Consider the following 17823-nt stretch of genomic DNA (forward strand, 5'->3'; position numbering starts at 1 on the left):
GAGTTGCAATATTCGGCAGTACCGCGCAACTGCATCTTTTCATTTGGATCCAGCTCCTCCGGTCCCAGACGCCACACTTTATGGCATGCATCGTCGCTACATGTCACAATGCGCATCTTGCTCCAATCATGCATCCATGCGACACTCGTCACTTCAGCCGCATGCCCATGCAATTTCAATAACGGTCTTGAATTGTCTATATTCCAGATATAGCTAAGTTCATCACTCGAACCACTAATGAGATACTGACCATCAGGACTCAACGCAGATTTGACGTAAAAGGTTCCATTTTTATACCCACTGTACCGCGCGAGTGGGTGGCTATCATAAGTCAACACATTATAACAATAGATGTAATTGTCCATACAGTTCACGTAGAGCCGGTGACGAGAATGGTCGATCACGAGATTCGTAAAACCTTTCAAAGTAGTTGTACCGCTGTACGGAAAGCTATACTTTGGCAATGGGTCTCGCTGATGACTTGTGTAGTGACGCCTTGTGTCCCAAACCTTCACCACTCCATCACCCGCTCCACACGAGATAAGTGTATTGGCATTTTGGAATGCCAAACCTGTGATGCTGCTACTGCAACCTTGTGCAGGTATTTTGGGAGTCTGTCTCGTACGCCTCCTATACGAAGCGGGTGTCCCTGGTCCTCCCGAATGTCCATTGTAAATGCAATTATCTGCTCGTGGCATCATGTTGGACCCAAGTTGAGCTCGAATATCCCATACGATAATTGCCCCATCCCGTCCACCGGTCGCAAACACTGCCGGATCATCACACTGGAAGGCCACCGTCTTGACCGATCGCGAATGGCCACTAAACACTTGCGTACGGACCAGTTCTGCGTTGGTCAATGATAACAGTTGCGCTGTATGGTCACCGGAAGCAGTAACAATCTTCATCTCTCCAGGCATCCACTCAACATCGAATACTGCATTGAAGTGGCACTGAACTCCGTCCAGCGATCGTTCCCCGCCGGGTTCTTTGTTCCACCGGTTCGTGTCCTGTATCGCAATCTTTCCGTCTTCATTCGCTATCGCGAGAACATTCTGACGACCCGAACACTTAGCAAATTTGGCGGCCAGGATCGGGGGTGATGGGTTATAATCTGCAGTCAATCTGGACGGTGAAATGCCTTTCCAGCTGTCACGCTCGCGAACCAACAGTCGCAACAACGTTGCATCGTATTGCTCGGTGAATCCTGCAAACATCGATCCTAATCGATAAAATATCTCTTATACTTATAAAATATTTCCTGCTTACCATGACCCGTTTGTCGACGCAATAAATTTAACACCGTATTCATGTTTGTTGATCCCAGTATTTATAAGAAACGTTTTCTGCATTCGATGAACACCAAATACTACTTTTAACACATAAAACGTTCCAATCTAAAGCAAACCCGCATTCAGATCAAACGATAATATTCATACACTAGCAGTGGTTACCAAGCGTAAAAAGCGGGAAAATCGCTGTCTTCGGGCCAACTTACAGACAAACACGGCTAAGCAAGAACGCGAATCGTCAACGAAGACCAAATGTCAGATTTGACAGTACAAAATGCGTGATTACTTCGGTTGATGTTTTGCTACAGTTTGATTCCTTTGTAACATCGCTCACGATATAGCGTAGAAACGATTTCGACCACGGTGGCGAATGCTACGCCGATCATCGCCTCCTTGGCGACCGTGTTGTCGAAGAAGGTGTGAACACGTCCGCGATTCGACCAGGTAGGTCTTAGCTGTTCCATCGCGGAAAATAGTTCCTTACCCTTGGATGGTCTTGGCGCTGCCAATCGCAAGCTTCGTAAAAATGCTTTCATATTTTAACTACTTTGTTTATTTGAAGTCATTTTCAAATCGTTTATGAATTACGAATTTATTTTAAAACAGTGTATCAGCTATAATTTTAATAATTCAATATTTTTTTCAATAACATCTTGGCAACAACATTCACCTTTTCTCAACTGATCTAACAAATTCGCCTTATGCTTTTGCAGGTGCTTGGCAAACACTTCAAGATCCTTGCTAGGCATAGATTCCTTTGCCCAAGCCATTCGCTTCGAAATTGTTTTGCGTAAGAGCAGATCAATTTGATGGACTCTTGATTGCTCCATGGGAACGGATTGTGTAATTTTTATGACACCGTGTACTGGGGTGTTTATACAATACTTGGCCAATTCTAATGCCGCATTTATGTCATAAGTTTCTGTAAAGCAGATGCATTGCTGTTCCCAATGATGAAGATCCCCGCAAGGTTTTTCAAGACGAGTCCACATAGACAATATTACTTCTTTTGGTATGGGATTGGGTGATATTCTGGCTTGATTTCTCGTCAATGCGAGTGCAAGCGGAATGTCAAAGAACGTTTGGAAAAACCCTAAAGAAAGTTTCTTTGCCACTTTTAGCCATTCTAGGCGCATACTTCTATAGTACATATTATCATCGATGACAAAAAGATAGTCCTTATAATCTGTTGAAAGAGAAAGTTTTAAAACAACACCGAATTCATTTTCTACATAAGTTAGTGAGCTTTCCAACCTTTCACGATCGTTTTCTTTAACAGCAACGAAAATTTTCTCCATCGAGGACAGTAACTTCGAACGTCGCAACTTGTACGATCCTGTTTCATTGCAAAATTGGTCGTATTGAGTATCTATTTTAATAAAACTATCATAACACACATGCACTATGTTGAACGTATGAGTCCTTGTCTTTTCAATAAGACTACAATAGGTCGTTTTGCCCGATGCAGGAACACCCACCAGCACATTCAGGCAAATTCTGTTCATGATGAGCTTGGTTGAAATTGCAATATTGTATGTGTATGATTAAGCCACGACTGAATCGGTGGCATTACTGCTGGTCACAACTTCTTGTATCTTCGGTTCGGCTGCACGTTGCTGTGTCTCAGCTATCATTTTCGTCTGTTGAACTTCCATTTCGCTCATTCTTCTTTGATTTATGTCCGTCTGAACTCCCATGTATACATGCAGCAAACGTTGGTTGACATTGGCAAACTTGCTCACGCAATTATCAGCGCATAGCGTCTCGTCACGCGATAAATCACGACTAAAGAGATTCTCCACGCACGAGTTGAAGCACATGTCTGTTATTTTATTGTACATTTGGAGGAAATCTTTGATCTGAAATGCGATAAGAACAGTAGAAAAGTACGTGAAAATATTAAACGTCTTTATTTTCCTTACATTTCTTAATTCGTAATCCATTTCTTGCGTTAAAGGCAGAATGTGAAAGCGTGTGTGCGTTGTAGAGCAGATGGTTTTGACGTTTCATGTTTTTTGTTGAATGCACCCAACCGGTTCAACCGGTTGAATAATTAGGTTTATACCTGTGGAGTTGAACTGATTCCAATAAAAACAAAATTTTATGGAAGATTCAAAAGTGTAGTTTTCAATCTTCAAATAAAAATATAAAATTCAACCATTAAAACTTAAATTTGAAAAAAATCATTACACGGGAATTCGTTTCGTTTATTTTAATTCATTATTCAAACAGTGTTCAGCAAAAGTAAAAAACCAAGTATAAACGAAGTTTTATAAGTTTGTTTGTTCGCAATAGCTGTCATTTACTTCACCCTATCGAATTGTCCTAGATCTGGAATGCGACGAAACATTTTCTTGCCAATACCGACAAGCAGCACTACATGGCAAACATGCAAAGTAAGGCTGCTCAATACCGTGCTAGGATAGGTATTCCAGCAGAACTCTATCAGCAACAGTATTAGAAACTTGAAACTGTTCTCGTATTCTGTATACCACATAAGATACGGCAAGCTATGGAAGTACCATACATAAAACTGATAGTGTAGACTGCGAGCGCAAACAATGCCGATGAAGTTTGAAAGAAAAAGTGGCAACAATGCCAATTGACTGCAGCGATCAAAGTGAATTGAAAACATGTTCGGTGCTCTTGCTCTTGTTTGCTCCAAGTGCTTTTCATCCTCCAAATCAGATGTTTGTTTAATGGTCTTCTCGAACGACTTCAAAAATTGTTGTTCTTCTTCGGATAGCTTTTGGGCAAGGCCAGTGTTCTCTTTTTGGGCAGAGTTAGTTATACGTTTCCGGTTCAATAAGGACCGTTTTTCTTTTCCACTACATTTCTCTTTCTCTATCTGATTTTGTGTTGCAATCTGCGGTGCTAGCACCATCTCAAGATTACGCAAACGACAGTAGTTTTGGAAATACTTGTGGCAAGGTGATGCAAAAATTACAAGTAGTGCCAGATGAAGCGCTAGTAAACCTAAATGAAACATTTTGCTCTCGAAAATCACCGGCTCAAGAAATCTATAGTTTACTGTCCATTTATGCTCAAAAACTCGTGCAAAATCAAAACTTCCTTTGATGTACTGCCAGGGATAGGTCACCAAAAATGGCAAACCCAGCAGTATCTGGATGCAACTACAAACAGTTAACTGAATAAACGTTCTAAACCATCCAAGATTTGTGATAAACATCAGTAGAACAGCAGGAGCGAATAACAGAATGTTCATCTTCACCGACACGCCCAAGCTGAACATAACGCTACCAAGGGTCCATCGTCCGTCAATGTACAGATTTAAAGCAGCGTATAACAGCAACACTGCGATTGGATCGTTGAATAGTCGTAGAACGTAGATGGAGTGGATACGGTACGAAGTGAATATCGTAACTACCATTACGTATGGTGGAATTTTGCGACTTTTGCAGTACAGTCGCAGTACTAGCGTCAGTTGAAGCAAGTAGATACCGATGAAGATGTACTGCGCCAAACGGATATTGCTTCCTCGCGATGTAAGAAAGTACAGTGCGCTGTAAATATACACAAACCCCGCCGGATAAACCAGTGGACCTGTGTCACCTAGACGTGAAAAAGTGAAGCAGACGTTAGTGATTAACAAAAACGTTATTTTGTTCATCATCATAAACATAAAACACTTTGCGAATGTACCCGTAAGCAGCGAATAGTTGGTAGTTCCATTGATAAAGCCCTCGCACTCCTGCATATATGCCATCCAATCAATCTCAGTGTAATGCACATTTTGCACAATAAATACATTCAGAACAAGTTCGGCGGTCAACACGACCAATGAAACAAGCGGCAGACGAGACGGTTCGAAAATCAACGATTTGACGAGTGTAAAATTAATATAACCGGTAGAAAACTTTTCTTGGAACGTTTGTGATTCCTTACGTAAGGAGAGCACTTTTTTGGTGCGCTGTACAGTTTTATTAGATGGCATCTTCACCCAGATTTGCCGTGCAATACGAAAATAAACCTAGCGAATGATTTGAATTTTCTATTTCCTACTCTCAGTCTATTCTCAATGATACACACACAAGAAAACACTTTTGGTCCCGAGCAACAGAATGATTTGTCACGGGTGACGTTTCAAACACGCGTCTGATACAGTGACCTCCTAAGAAAGATGCACAAATACATTTTCTTCCTATTTTGCCTATCTCTTATTTTATGCGCTTCTATATTATACACCCGGTCTTCGCTGTAGCAGTATCGTAACTTCACAATATTTCAAATTTACATAAAAACGATTGCATAACATCGTGAGAACGTTAACGACTTACGATTAACACGTTTAGAAATTTTGTTTGACAGCGAAAGGCTGACCATCGTTATTGTTTGCCTCTAGATTATTTATTCAAAACTTTATTGTTTTACCGGTTTGCAAGTTATTCAAACAAAATTGCTGTTCCATCCCATAAAACTGATGTTAACATCTTCTTGGCCGATTTGTGGACACGAACTCGTTTCGGAGCCGAAGAACCAGGTTCACACCACTCTTAGCTTATTCTGGGGGCCACACGATCCGTAAAATATAAAACGATAAAAAATATGACGTGAAATCGATCAGCTTGTGTCGAAACCATTGTGCCTCAGCGGACTCTAACATATAACATAACATAACCAAATTTGACACTTAATCGGTAAGCATGTGTCGAAAGCTTTGTGGCTCAGCGGACCCTGTAAAACATAACACATAACACGAAACAACGAGCGTTTGTTTACAAACGTAACTGCGGTGCCACACGGCACATAACAACGGATATAACAGCCTCATACCGCGACAATTTTGACAGTAAAGCGATCAGTAGGTGTCAAAAGCGTTGTGGGTCAGCAGACCCATAACACGACGCATAACACGTAACACCGAACGTTTGTTTACAAACAGAGGTTAATGTAAGTTCTTACTTGCGATGTTTTTTTTTAATTTAAGCTATAAATTATTCAGAAATCAACCTCCCTCTTCGATTTCTATTTTCTCGGGCCAAAAACATGAATGTAAACACGTTCGACATTTCGGTCACCACCACGTTGTTATATTTCAGACCTGCCACACGGGGCGAAACAGATTTGACACCAAGTTACGTGTTACGTGTTATAGTTATGTGCCGTGTGGCAGCGCAGTAAGTAAGCAGACTTTGGATTTTATCTAGTTATTTTTTTATTAGGATTATGATAAATTAAAAACTTCTAGTATTTTAACGATTCTTTAATAGGCTTTTTAGGCTTTCTTTTTTCTTCAGTTTATCATCTTGATACACTACATTTTTAGTTTTATTATCAGGCGCAAGAACAAACAACGCAGATGGTCTTCCGACCCGTGAACATGCCACATATAATTGTCCATGGGAAAAACATTTATTTTCCAAATTCTGACCACACACTTTCAAGGATTGGCCTTGTGTTTTTTTAATGGCCATAGAGAATGCAAGACGGATCGGTAATTGAAGTCCTTTAAACTCAAACGACATATCGGTTGGGATCATCGGGATCCTAGGAATGCGAACTTCCTCACCTTGGAATTTTCCTCTAAGTATCGTCGCGTAAATCACATTCTTCATCAATTTTCTTACCACCAAACGCGAACCGTTGCACAGTTTTAGTTGGTTTATGTTTCGAAGGAAGATTACTACGAAGCCAACCTTTAGGCGTAAATTGTGCGGTGGTAAGCCAGACACATCGAAGGATTTTGAAAATTCAATTGGATAGTTGGTAGCTTCATCTTCATTTGTTACACAGTAAATAGATTTGAATTAATGCATTGTTCCAATGATCTAATTCTGAATTATGTAGTTTAGGTTGTCTATATCTGTATTCTTAGCCGATAAAATTGCTCGCTCAATCAACCATTCACTATTTTTGTAGTGGGAAATGATTTTAAGAAATACTCTGTTGATAAGTTCGTCTTTCGATAAGACAAAGTTACAGAAATTCTGAGGAAATGAAATCAATCCGCTTGGTTCGTCAACAGGTACTCGACCATTACTGATAGTCAGCAATGGCTCAGAGAAATCTTCTGCAGATGTATTAAGCAATGCAACTCTAATGTTTTTTGTCAGCTGAAGTTTCTTCTCATAGCACCGTAGCCGACAGCCGTAGCCGTTGATATTGAAATTACTGGCAGTATTTGACGGAAATCGCCAGACAGTAAAATCGTTGCCCCTCCAATACATCTCGAGTCATTGCGTAGATCTTTCAATGTTCGGTTAAGTGCTTCTAATGCACGTTCTAATGCAACGCTTCTATCGCTCGTCGTTGTCACGCAGCCGGTAATGGTTTCGATTCCCGATACCGGCGAGACAGGGGGTTGGCGCGGGACCAACAACCCCGCCCGTAAAAACGAACCGTTGCAGAGAGCATCAGAGATTAGAGCACCTAAATTCGACTGTCAGCATTGCGATATGGGCCTTAGCAAGGACATCTGTTTAGGCGTTCTTCTTGGCTCTTGGCTTAGTCTTGACGATCACACTGACGCGACAATCCAGCTATTGAACCTTTTAGCTCTGTGTTTCGGTTTCGTGACCGCAGTAAGTACGCACACACGCCCGCCCATATCTACTACCTCTGGAAACTGTTCTCGCTGCTGCAGCGCGATACGCCGAACGACTGGCGTATGAAGGCATGTTCAAGAGTGTTTCGCAAGCTCACGGGTGGCTCGATCTGGACCACCGATCAACTTCTACAGCCAGGGCATGTCGACATTACAAAGGCGATGGCTTTCCGTTGCTTCACCAATAGGTACCACACCAGGTGGGCCGCAATTTGGTGGTGGAAAATCTGCGAGCCATTGTTGACCGGCTTGCAAAGATCCACGACGAAAGTAATAATCTCCAGATTGCTCTTGCAAGCTTTTATCTCAACCTATCGATGACACAGCTCGAAAAACTCAAATCGGTGGAGTTCTATCATCTACCTATCGTAAATGGATCCGGGGCCGAGCCTTTGCCACCTCCAACAGTCATCGATCGATAGATGGTCGAAACGGACGATAATGACGACGACGTGATGGGGTGCAACCGGAACCGATGGACTGTGGAAGCAATCTTACCTCTCCGAAACATCTGCTTAAAGCGCAATTTGACGATATCATTATGTTCGAAACGAGATCATCGGTACTGAAGGTATATTTTACCGAAACGCCGGAAGGATACGTGTTTTCGTTTCTTCGCAGACGTGTTCGGGAACGATGCAGGTGGAAAGCTCGGACACATTGCTAGAAATGGCTGAAGATCAAGAATCAAAAACTAGTATGGCGCGATAACTGCCTTCATTCGTTCGCCCTCCGGTTTACTTTACGTTTGCTTTCTTACCCTACCAGGAATGGTCTCGAAAAGGAAATAACTGTCGCGGACATAATGCTGCTCTGTGATCTATTCTATCTGCCATTTGAGCACGACTCGAAAGCGTTGCAACTGCTCACAGAGCGACGCGGTTCGACGACGTTCGACAACAAATGCAGCAGCGGGTTGGAGATGGGCTTACTGTGGAGAACATCGTCCAAGGCATGTGTGAAAGCGAGTAAGGATTTGCCAGAGTGAGCGGCTGTGTGGTCCTAATATCAGCAAAGCTACGCACGGACTGGCAAAGGGTGCAGTGGGGGCAAGTCGCTCAGACGTCGAATGTGGTCGCTGTACCTAGGGCAGCCGACCAGAAGTAATCACCATTTCTTGATCCCGAAGGATGGCTGGGGTAAGCCAAGTGCACTCTTCCCGGCACAGCCTCGGCACTCTTTTTGGAGCCTAGGCCCACTGTATTTAGATAGAAAGAGCTGAAAACGGGCGGTTCGCTGTTTGTCTAAGCAGGGCATGAAAGGTGACCGACCGAAAGTGTGGGTTTTTGTTATTCTCAGGAGACGAAAGCACCTGCAGTCCTGTCCCCTCCTCCGAAGTAAAGCTGGAAATGGCTGTTCCAGAAGGGGTAGGATGGAGAGTCAATGTGAGTAGTTTAGTCGGTATGTCGCTTGGGGTGGAGTCCCACACCGTCCCGTAAACCTGTAAGCCATGGCTGTGCTAACGCAATCCCTCAATCTACAGAACAATAAAAAACATGCAGTACCAAGAGCATGACTTCTTTATTTTAACACATAACACGCATACGCAGTACATTATCCGACGACATAACATAGACTTCAGTGCACTTAAAAATTACATGATTCCCATTAACATCTAATTCAACTACTTGAATGATTTTAGTTCCTTTTCCACTAAACCCACACAAGAGCTTGATTCAGAGTGTGTTTCTAGTTTGTTTTATCCGTCTTATTATGTATCATCATGCTATTCAACTCAGATGGTGTACGAAAGTATTCGTCTAACAACAGCACATGCTTATCTTTTATTTTATACCTCGACTCCTGCCAAGGTAGCATACCACCTAGAGGAACTGGAACTACATCGCCTTGGTAAAATTTCAGTTTCTTATAAGTTAAAGGAATTTGTCCTTCAAACATGGCGAGGTATCTTGAATAAAATGTTAAAAAGTAAATTAAAGAAGATAAGAAACAGATATAAGAGCCATGAAAAACTATTTACTTACTCTTTTTCTTTGCGATAAATACGCAATGGATAACGGTTTATTGCAACACGAATAAGTACATTGATGAAACTGAAAAATCCCAGGAAATATAGTAAATCTGTCTCGTTGGTTGTTAGTGTTGCGTATTCAATTTGGAATGGCACAACGATGTCATGAAAATTTTTGATGTATGTGAAGGCACTGATTCCACCTACCGTTAGGAAACTTAATGTGGTTATATAGTTGCATGCTGAAAAAAATAGTTTGTTTAACATTTAAAACCAGAGAAACCAAATACAGAGAAGTATCTCTGTGGCTTATTGGCTAGTTGCACGCTGGCAACTAGAATTGCAAATCTGCTCTGTTAAATCATTGTAAATGGTAGTCTTTGATCATAGACAGATGAAACTCGAGACGACTCCGAACTTTAGCATATCCTGCCTTCTATTCAACCCGGCTAAGGCATGAACTAAGTTTGCATCGTGTTAATACAAACACAGCTCCTGCTCAAGAGAACCGTCTCCAGGATGCGGGAAACCTCTTACACTACTACGTGTGTCTTATAATTACTGACTGACTGACTTGTTTTTGACTGTAAAATTTGCATTATTTATTTTAACTTTCAATCGAACATAAATCAGCTCGCTCAGAACAATAATATACAATACAAGGGCACCGGTGGTAATAGAAAACAGTTTTTATATTCTACAAATCTAGTTTTCACGTCAAATAAAAATCTTCCCACGTTTTGAAGTTAAATGAGCATAGTTATTGTTATTGTGGAAGGATCAGGCTTTCTAACTATAATACGTACCTGTAAGGTAATATTCCATTGGGGCACGATAAATGATACCGTATCCAGGGGGGATGCCATCTTTTTTCAAAAAAAAATCTTCCCGTTTTATGGTTGCCTTTAATGGCATAATTCTAGATGTTTGAAAATTTCTCTTGCTGGAAAAGATGAACAAGTTATCCGAGAAGTTAGTGTTTACTTATGAACGTCACCGTAATTATGCTTACACAGTTTGTACAATTGTGGTTAAAGGATATGTATTATAACATTTTCGTAAAACCAATACTCTAGATTGCCCGGCAAAGTTGTAACAGAGCATTCTCATAATATGTGTGTTTCCTAAAGTTTACGATTAATTGTTCTAGATTCATGTCAACATGACAATGGCACAACGGCTTCTCCTTAGAGGCCCTACATATGAGCGGCGCGTAAAAGCTTGGGTTCCGTATTCTACCTTCATATAAACTCACTTTTGAATAGAACAACGGATATACTATAAAAAAAGTTTGTTGGTTTTTTCAATAGGAAGAAAACCTTCGAAACCTCCTTCCATAGATATCGTGTTTCCTTCGCACTAAACCACCTAATTTTGTCATTTTTGATTGATTATATAGTAAAGGGTGAACGTTCGTTTGAAGGTCACCATTTCAATTATCAGCTTGTACGTGAGAAACAAATCAAGAATTTGCATTCCTAAAATATGTAAGTTTCTATTATTTGTAATACACGAGAATTATTGATTTATTCTCTTCTTTAAGATCGTTCATATTGCATCAGCCGTAATGGAGTTTCGATGTAGGATGTTAGACGAGCTTTGAGTGCGATGAACGCTGCGCTCTGATTGGTTGAAATTTCAACGCTTTTAAGCCGGTCCACACGTCACGATGCATCGTGACATGTGGACCGGGCCTTATAGGCGGCTCACTGTTATATTTTCCTATTTGTTGATAAATATCGTATTTTCGTCGTATTCACGTAATGTTAATGGCAAATTTGGGAAAATTCGCGGTGGTCGGTATGTACTACACGCTATCTGCTGGAAAGGAAAGACCGTCATGTTAACGAAAACAAATTATTTTTCTCATTGTTGGAGCAGCGCGCAATGGGTTGCTTCATCAACAAATAGCCGGCATGAAGTGTTTTGCACTCCCTGTACAATACGAAAGTAAATTTCGTGCATTAACGCTATTAACTCCTAGTTCATTAAAGTTTGTTTTCATTCGTACCAGATATTCACACTCCGGAAAAGGCAAAATTACGCTTCATGGATAAGGTACCACAGCTTCCTAGTAATTTGAGGCCACCAAAGATGCAGAAAAAATTAAAATGGATGAGGGGCCCAGAAGAAATCCACAACGACCTCGTTCACAAGCAATATGGAATCGTGGCTACTGGAGGCGGTCGATTAAAATGGGGCCACTTTGAAATGTTGCGACTAACGATTGGACGTAAAATGGATACAAATCGTATGTTCGCAATCTGGCGTGTTGAAGCTCCATGGCAACCGGTAACTAAAAAGGGCCAGGGACAGCGCATGGGTGGAGGAAAAGGTGCTATTGATCATTATGTAACACCGGTGAAAAGTGGACGAGTGATTGTTGAGTTGGCTGGGAAGTTAGAATATGTAGAGGCTCAAAATATATTAAAGGTAGTTTGTCCGAAGCTACCATTCAAGGCAAGGATCGTTTCTCAAACATTGTTAGACAATGAGGCATTAGAAAGAGGGCGCAAAGAGCAGAAAAATTTGAACCCATGGACGCTTAAGTATATTGTTCAAAACAATTTGGGTGGCTGTCATCGATGGCTTTCTCCGGTCGATCATAAATGGTTTGGCGAATATAATTAAAAAATATTCGTCCAATAGCTTAACAATGAATAAAGAATTGATTATAAAGTTTTATCATCTTAACTGTTTATTCATAGTTTTGTTTAGCAATTTCCGGGTGGAACTGAGAGTTATACTTTTGACGCGAAACTTGGTTTGTTGGTGAAGTGTTTGAAGATAACGATATCTGTTTGCGATGGATATGAACAAATATTTGTTCAGCTCTTATTTTTTCCTGTCTTTCTCTTGCAATACGTTCCTCGCGCATTCGTTCTAAATTAGCCGCCTTACCATTCTCGCGAGTTTTAAACTTCTTATCGTACGCATCCTGGATTTTGCTTTTGTGACGTTTGATTTTTTCCACGGTATCATGATGCGTCTTTTTGGAGTAGTTAAAACCATGGGTTTGGGTTTTTCGTTGGGGTTTACGTCGCGATGAACTTGGAATATTAGCTTGTGTTTCAGCATTCCTTATCTTTGTGTCCGAACTGATGGAGTCAGACGATGTTTTACAAGAGCTGAAGTTCTTAAAAGTATTATAGGGATCTTGATAATGTTTGAGCTTCAAATCTATTTCAACAGATTTTCTTTGAGTATCGGGAGAATGGTTTCCTTTTGGTATCATATCATACCAGCTTTGTTTGCCTAGCGATTCATTTGTGTCTTGTCCTAGGTAAGTTAGATATCCTATTTGCTTCTCGTAAGATTCTTTTTCCTCCTTTTTTTCTTTTTCGTGATCCACGTTGCTTCGTCTAACTGCATGATGCGTTCCGTCCTCGAGACCTAAAAAAAGATTTACATGTGCCTCGCGAGTCGTTGCATTTTTCACTTCCGTAAACACTATTTGACCATTATAAGGCTTGTTTCGAGCTTTTTCGCGAAGTACTTTGATACGAGCCTCTTGCTCAGCAAGAGATATCTTGCGTAGGCGTTCCTTTTCATTCTCAGCAGCTTTGGCTTCATCATTTCTGACACGCGCAATATTGTCTTTTGTTCGAACGTGCCATCTAAAACAGAAAAGCATTTTAACATATGAGCAAAATAGCTAATGTAGATATATTTGCAACAGACCTTTTCTTAGGAAGAATGTTCATCGTGTGATAGAAATTATAACCTGACTAGATTCAATACAGCAATTATATCAAAAACATTCAATGTTTCCCCAAACCGAGCTGTGTTTATCTGTGCAGTGTGATGTGAAATGTGTGTGTACATAATAGACGTATGTGATACGCTGTCAGTTTTAGTTACAGCATAGGTTCATTTTGGAGCAGACAGCAACGATTTGACAGATTTTGGCTTAATAATTAGATTTGTTCACAGCACCTTTAAGGAAACACACCAATTCAAGGATTCGATAAGGTGTTAGGTGACAGTCAATAAACAATAGATAATAGACTTTGGTAGCTTTGAGAAATACATATTTTCACAAATTATTATTATAAGGTCAATAAAAGTGTTTCGGTGCGAGAATCGGTGCTGTGAGACGGACGTGCTACCGAACTTTTTATTGTATGATTGTATTTTGCTATTAAAAAGACTATGAATGCCATTCATCTGTTTTGTAAGCTTTCAGTCCAACGGAGTTCATGTGAAACACACAGCATCGGTTTTTTGACAGCTGATGTCTGATTTGTCAAAGTAAACTCATACGAAACACATAAACGAAAAAGTCATACAAAGTACACAAAAATCACTGATTGCGATTGGTGAAAGTATAAGAAGTTAACAAACGAAGAAACGCGTCTAATTTTCGATCTGCGCAACATTCTGTAGGGTGTTAGTACACATTAGTGTCTTGTGAAGTTGGTATTATGCAGCGACCCGCTGCTAGTGATGATTCAGAGACGATGGACAACGCTGAAGAAAACCATCGTTCCACACATAGCAGCACTCTAGTCTCAGCAAGTGATGGGGGTAAGTACATTTGATCTTAGAAGCATTAAAGATCATTGAACGATTTTTTGGGTCGTTGATAAAGTGAACACTATTTGTTCATTATATACACTAACAAAATTTTCATAAACATTCCCGTGACCATTTAGTCCCCATCTCCGAAAGCGATCAATTCGCTGCTTTGCTGTTTATATTTTGTGGTAGTGGTGTAAGTCGACTAGATCAGCTGTACTAGCATTTCGCTTTGATGTCCAATATTCTGAAAGTGGAAGAAAACGGTTTTTTATCGTTCTGTTTTCAAAATCTGCATTTTCGTGCAAAATATTAAATATTTGTGGATAACATTTACGGTAGCTCGTCTTTTCTGAAAACCGTGTAAGTCCAGTGCATAGAGTTTCGACGCCTACGTTGGTTGATAATCAAATAAAGCAACAACTTCGCCATTACATACACAACTGCGTGGCGATTGCTGTCACTAACCAATTGCTCAACGCGAAAAATGAAACTGTACTGCAATGAACAAGAAGTAAGAGCAATAGTATTTGATGGAATACTGTGTGTTGCAAATTGCAAATATTAAACGTTTGTGAACATTGTTACTGCTGCAAACAATCGTAGCCGTATTTTTACAAGAGAAAACCTTTGATTGAATGTCATGTTTGCATGTTTGTATAGGTATTAGGTGTTCGAATTAATTCTTGCAGTTTTGGATTTAACTTGTTCCTGGATTCCGTGTCGATAGAACTCCTTATTTTTAGAAGCGATCCAATCAGAGATTCATTTTCAATACTTTCATTAGAAGGGAACCGCTGTGTTGCCAATTCGTTACTCCTGCAACGGAGCAAGTACGTGGTGTGTTGAAAAAGTTCTGATAATTTTGTATCTACGCGGCCTACGTATATTCGATTTTCGATTTTTTTAGGCGTTATCTTGCTACTCATGTCACTTACACTTGTATGGTGGCTCATTGTCGATTTTTTCTCCTTAAAAAATTGTTGGCAAAGAATCTGTATCAAATTTTAGATGAAAAACAACTGTGGCTGTGGCACCTGCTCATAGAGCAGTCGGTATCGCTCGTCGCTGTCACGCAGCTGGCCTAGGTTCGAATCCCGGTTGTCACTCAATCGGCCATGGTTTCGATACCCGGTACCGGCGTGGGACCAACAAACGAACCGTTACATAGAGCAGTAAAAATTAACATTGTCTCTGGTGTAGATGTGTCTCTTCCTGTGCAGGTTGGTCTGTTATAATATTACAATAACAAAAGCAATTCAACCGAGTTAGCCCGGGATAACGCTATTTTGAAGTGGAGGAAATGCCACATAGCGATTAAGATAATCTTGTTACTGTTGTTAAGTAAGATTGAGTTAACTTTGAAGTAAACTTAATAAATGCGGCCCGGTACGTTCTTCTAAGATTAAAAAAAATAGTAATATGTCTAACAGGTGTGACACTTGTTGCTTCGAGTCGGTTCGGTCGCCATTTCGGTTCCGTAATGAAATGACAACTGTTCGCTTTGTGTGGCCACAGCGGATTGCTATTTGTTCTCACGTCTCAAGTAAAGCCCGAACATCGTTGTCTGGTTGTCAACTTGTATGATTTTTCCTACGAGCCTAACTGGAGGGCCAGACGAACCGTAAATCCGAGCGTAAAAATGTGAAACCGTATATGAATCTGCAGACTCAAAACGATTTGACGTTAAAGATTAATGTCAAAACCTTTGTTTTCGCTTCGTTCCAGTAATGTTTTTTGCTATATTGGTACAATCTTCATATGAACGTATGTGAAGTTTCATTTCAATCGGTCGCTTAATGTGTTTTTACAAGGCACTTAGTCTCGACATGTCACAGTATCGAATCACCTCAAGAGATTTAGTATAAAGCCTGGTAAATTTGACTGCTACATTAGTCTGTGCAATCGCATCGCACAGACAAATCGTAACGTGTGGACAGCGAAATTGCATCGACTTTTGTCGTTGCTGGCCAGCGCCGCAGTTTAAAAAAATTAAAGCAGGCGAGCATTAATATCTGTCCAACTTCCATACATATGTGCGTGTGTTGATGGTGGTTTGAAATTTAATCATTGCTTCGCTTTAAAAGCCATTTCCTCGACCACTGTGACTGATAAGTGAGCACAACGTATCGGGTTTGCAACGCAAATCGGAATGAAATCGTAGCGTGTGGACGCTCCAGAGATTACTACGATCCAATAACGACTTTGATCTGCGTAGACTAAAGTAGCAGTCAAATTGTTACGTGTGGACCGGGTTTAAGGCCTAGCCATCTCGTTGAGCAGTTGTTGTTGTTGTATTATTATAGAGACCTTGAGCTCGGGGCTTCATTCGTCTCTACCAGGAGTGTGCGTTGAGATTGGGACTGTTTTTAACACACAAAACATGTTTATAAAATGTTTATGCGATTTTCTATTTAATTCAAAGTATGTGCCATCGCTAGCTATACATTTCTCCTATCTCTCTGCTAAATCATGGATTCCCAGACGAAAGAATTCGTCGACTTTTTAAGTAAACTAATTAGTAATCCCATTTCGACTTCCTCGTAGAAAAACGAAGGGCTGCTCAGCCAATACGTGTCCCATCGATGAAAATGAATGATATTCGGAAAGAGCCAAGTCTGCTCAATAAAGCGGGGAGGGATAGCAGCTCCCATCCAAGTGATTTGATAGTTTCCTGAAACTGTTTTGTTTTTTGGGGACATGGAAGCCTCAGGCCACGGGCGACCAGGCGCCTCCATTTCAGAAAACAGGAACGACTTTTTGGTCGTTTTCGATCAATGCATGGTTCAAATTGCTCATTTGTTGTCAGTAGCGATCGGAATTAACGTTTTCATCAGGTTTTAGGAACTTGTGAAACACCACACCTTTCTGCCCCATCAGATAGTCCGTTTTTTGGAGTCCTTGGACGCTTTTTTTTTTGTAAAGTCGAAATCGCCATTTTGGAATTTTTTAAACCACGTAAAGCACTGCGATCTTCCAAACACAAGTCCCGTCAAGCATTTGGTGCGATTCCGAAGCAGCTTTCTTCAAGAGGAGCAGAAAAATAATAATCCCCGCAAAACGTCATTATGAGGCACAAAAGTTGACGTACTTTAACCCTTTAAATGATGGGTTGCACACCGAAATAATTTATTTTTCGACCTGAAATCATTTACCTGATGTCAAAACAAGGAAATGGGACAGCGATTGGGACTTTCCAGTTTTGCTGTTCATTCAGCAAAACTGGAAAGTCCCAATCGCCAGGTACAGCCATCTTTTTAAAATTCCGATTCTCAACGCACACACCTAGTATATAGAAGAAGAAGATTTACTCAGAATCCAATAACGATCTAATGACCGCCTCCATTAGACACACAAAAACCGGCCCTTTATGGGCATTTTTGATTGTTTTTGACAACATTTACGGCGTAATAGCAGCAATTTCTGCTGTGATATTAGCTTTCAGTTCTTCACTGGTCTTCGGTTGGCTGTCATAC

The 17823-nt window shown here is 40.6% G+C and overlaps 8 protein-coding genes across 10 annotated transcripts in view; 2 read left to right on the forward strand and 6 right to left on the reverse strand.

The window, feature by feature from the left end:
- The window catches only part of LOC128278905 (protein lethal(2)denticleless), a 1648-nt gene extending 335 nt beyond the window's left edge, over positions 1-1313 (reverse strand). Inside the window, exons 1-2 of the mRNA XM_053017629.1 lie at positions 1270-1313; positions 8-1207 (exon numbers count right to left, since the gene is read on the reverse strand). Coding sequence (XP_052873589.1) covers positions 8-1207; positions 1270-1312 — 1243 coding nt within the window. The 5' untranslated portion in view covers position 1313. The remainder of the gene's footprint in view (positions 1-7; positions 1208-1269) is intronic.
- A 552-nt stretch (positions 1314-1865) lies between these two features.
- Positions 1866-2797, reverse strand: LOC128277824 (L-seryl-tRNA(Sec) kinase). The gene has a single exon (XM_053016354.1). It carries the CDS (start codon positions 2795-2797, stop codon positions 1907-1909), a length of 891 nt encoding a protein of 296 aa, XP_052872314.1. The 3' UTR covers positions 1866-1906.
- A 39-nt stretch (positions 2798-2836) lies between these two features.
- Positions 2837-3335, reverse strand: LOC128277825 (mitochondrial import inner membrane translocase subunit Tim10B). Its single transcript, XM_053016355.1, has 2 exons — positions 3215-3335; positions 2837-3151 (listed from the first exon to the last, which is right to left on the reverse strand). The coding sequence occupies exons 1-2, from the start codon at positions 3233-3235 to the stop codon at positions 2837-2839; spliced, it is 336 nt and encodes a 111-aa protein (XP_052872315.1). The 5' UTR covers positions 3236-3335.
- A 155-nt stretch (positions 3336-3490) lies between these two features.
- On the reverse strand, positions 3491-5314 carry LOC128277811 (lethal(2)neighbour of tid protein 2). Of its 2 annotated transcripts, none has more exons than XM_053016339.1 (2): positions 4956-5314; positions 3491-4856 (listed from the first exon to the last, which is right to left on the reverse strand). In XM_053016339.1, exons 1-2 carry the CDS (start codon positions 5245-5247, stop codon positions 3595-3597), a joined length of 1554 nt encoding a protein of 517 aa, XP_052872299.1. In that variant the 5' UTR covers positions 5248-5314; the 3' UTR covers positions 3491-3594. The 2 variants fall into 2 exon arrangements, with proteins under 2 accessions (XP_052872299.1, XP_052872298.1); XM_053016338.1 differs by having other exon boundaries at positions 3491-4865.
- A 4056-nt stretch (positions 5315-9370) lies between these two features.
- Positions 9371-10979, reverse strand: LOC128267932 (uncharacterized). Of its 2 annotated transcripts, XM_053004895.1 has the most exons (4): positions 10844-10979; positions 10636-10772; positions 9843-10071; positions 9371-9766 (listed from the first exon to the last, which is right to left on the reverse strand). In XM_053004895.1, exons 2-4 carry the CDS (start codon positions 10742-10744, stop codon positions 9547-9549), a joined length of 558 nt encoding a protein of 185 aa, XP_052860855.1. In that variant the 5' UTR covers positions 10745-10772; positions 10844-10979; the 3' UTR covers positions 9371-9546. The 2 variants fall into 2 exon arrangements, with proteins under 2 accessions (XP_052860855.1, XP_052860856.1); XM_053004896.1 differs by lacking the exon at positions 9371-9766 and having other exon boundaries at positions 9855-9911; positions 10842-10958.
- Positions 10980-11499: 520 nt separating this feature from the next.
- Positions 11500-12514, forward strand: LOC128277571 (39S ribosomal protein L16, mitochondrial). The gene is made up of 3 exons (XM_053016047.1): positions 11500-11629; positions 11711-11779; positions 11844-12514. The coding sequence occupies exons 1-3, from the start codon at positions 11593-11595 to the stop codon at positions 12458-12460; spliced, it is 723 nt and encodes a 240-aa protein (XP_052872007.1). The 5' UTR covers positions 11500-11592; the 3' UTR covers positions 12461-12514.
- Positions 12515-13636, reverse strand: LOC128277570 (leukocyte receptor cluster member 1 homolog). Its single transcript, XM_053016046.1, has 2 exons — positions 13511-13636; positions 12515-13446 (listed from the first exon to the last, which is right to left on the reverse strand). The coding sequence occupies exons 1-2, from the start codon at positions 13531-13533 to the stop codon at positions 12528-12530; spliced, it is 942 nt and encodes a 313-aa protein (XP_052872006.1). The 5' UTR covers positions 13534-13636; the 3' UTR covers positions 12515-12527.
- A 617-nt stretch (positions 13637-14253) lies between these two features.
- LOC128278906 (protein furry) overlaps positions 14254-17823 on the forward strand; it is a 58645-nt gene continuing 55075 nt past the window's right edge. Inside the window, exon 1 of the mRNA XM_053017631.1 lies at positions 14254-14356. Coding sequence (XP_052873591.1) covers positions 14254-14356 — 103 coding nt within the window. The remainder of the gene's footprint in view (positions 14357-17823) is intronic.

This window comes from Anopheles cruzii, chromosome 2 (assembly GCF_943734635.1).
Source record: "Anopheles cruzii chromosome 2, idAnoCruzAS_RS32_06, whole genome shotgun sequence".
Classification (NCBI taxonomy): domain Eukaryota; kingdom Metazoa; phylum Arthropoda; class Insecta; order Diptera; family Culicidae; genus Anopheles; species Anopheles cruzii.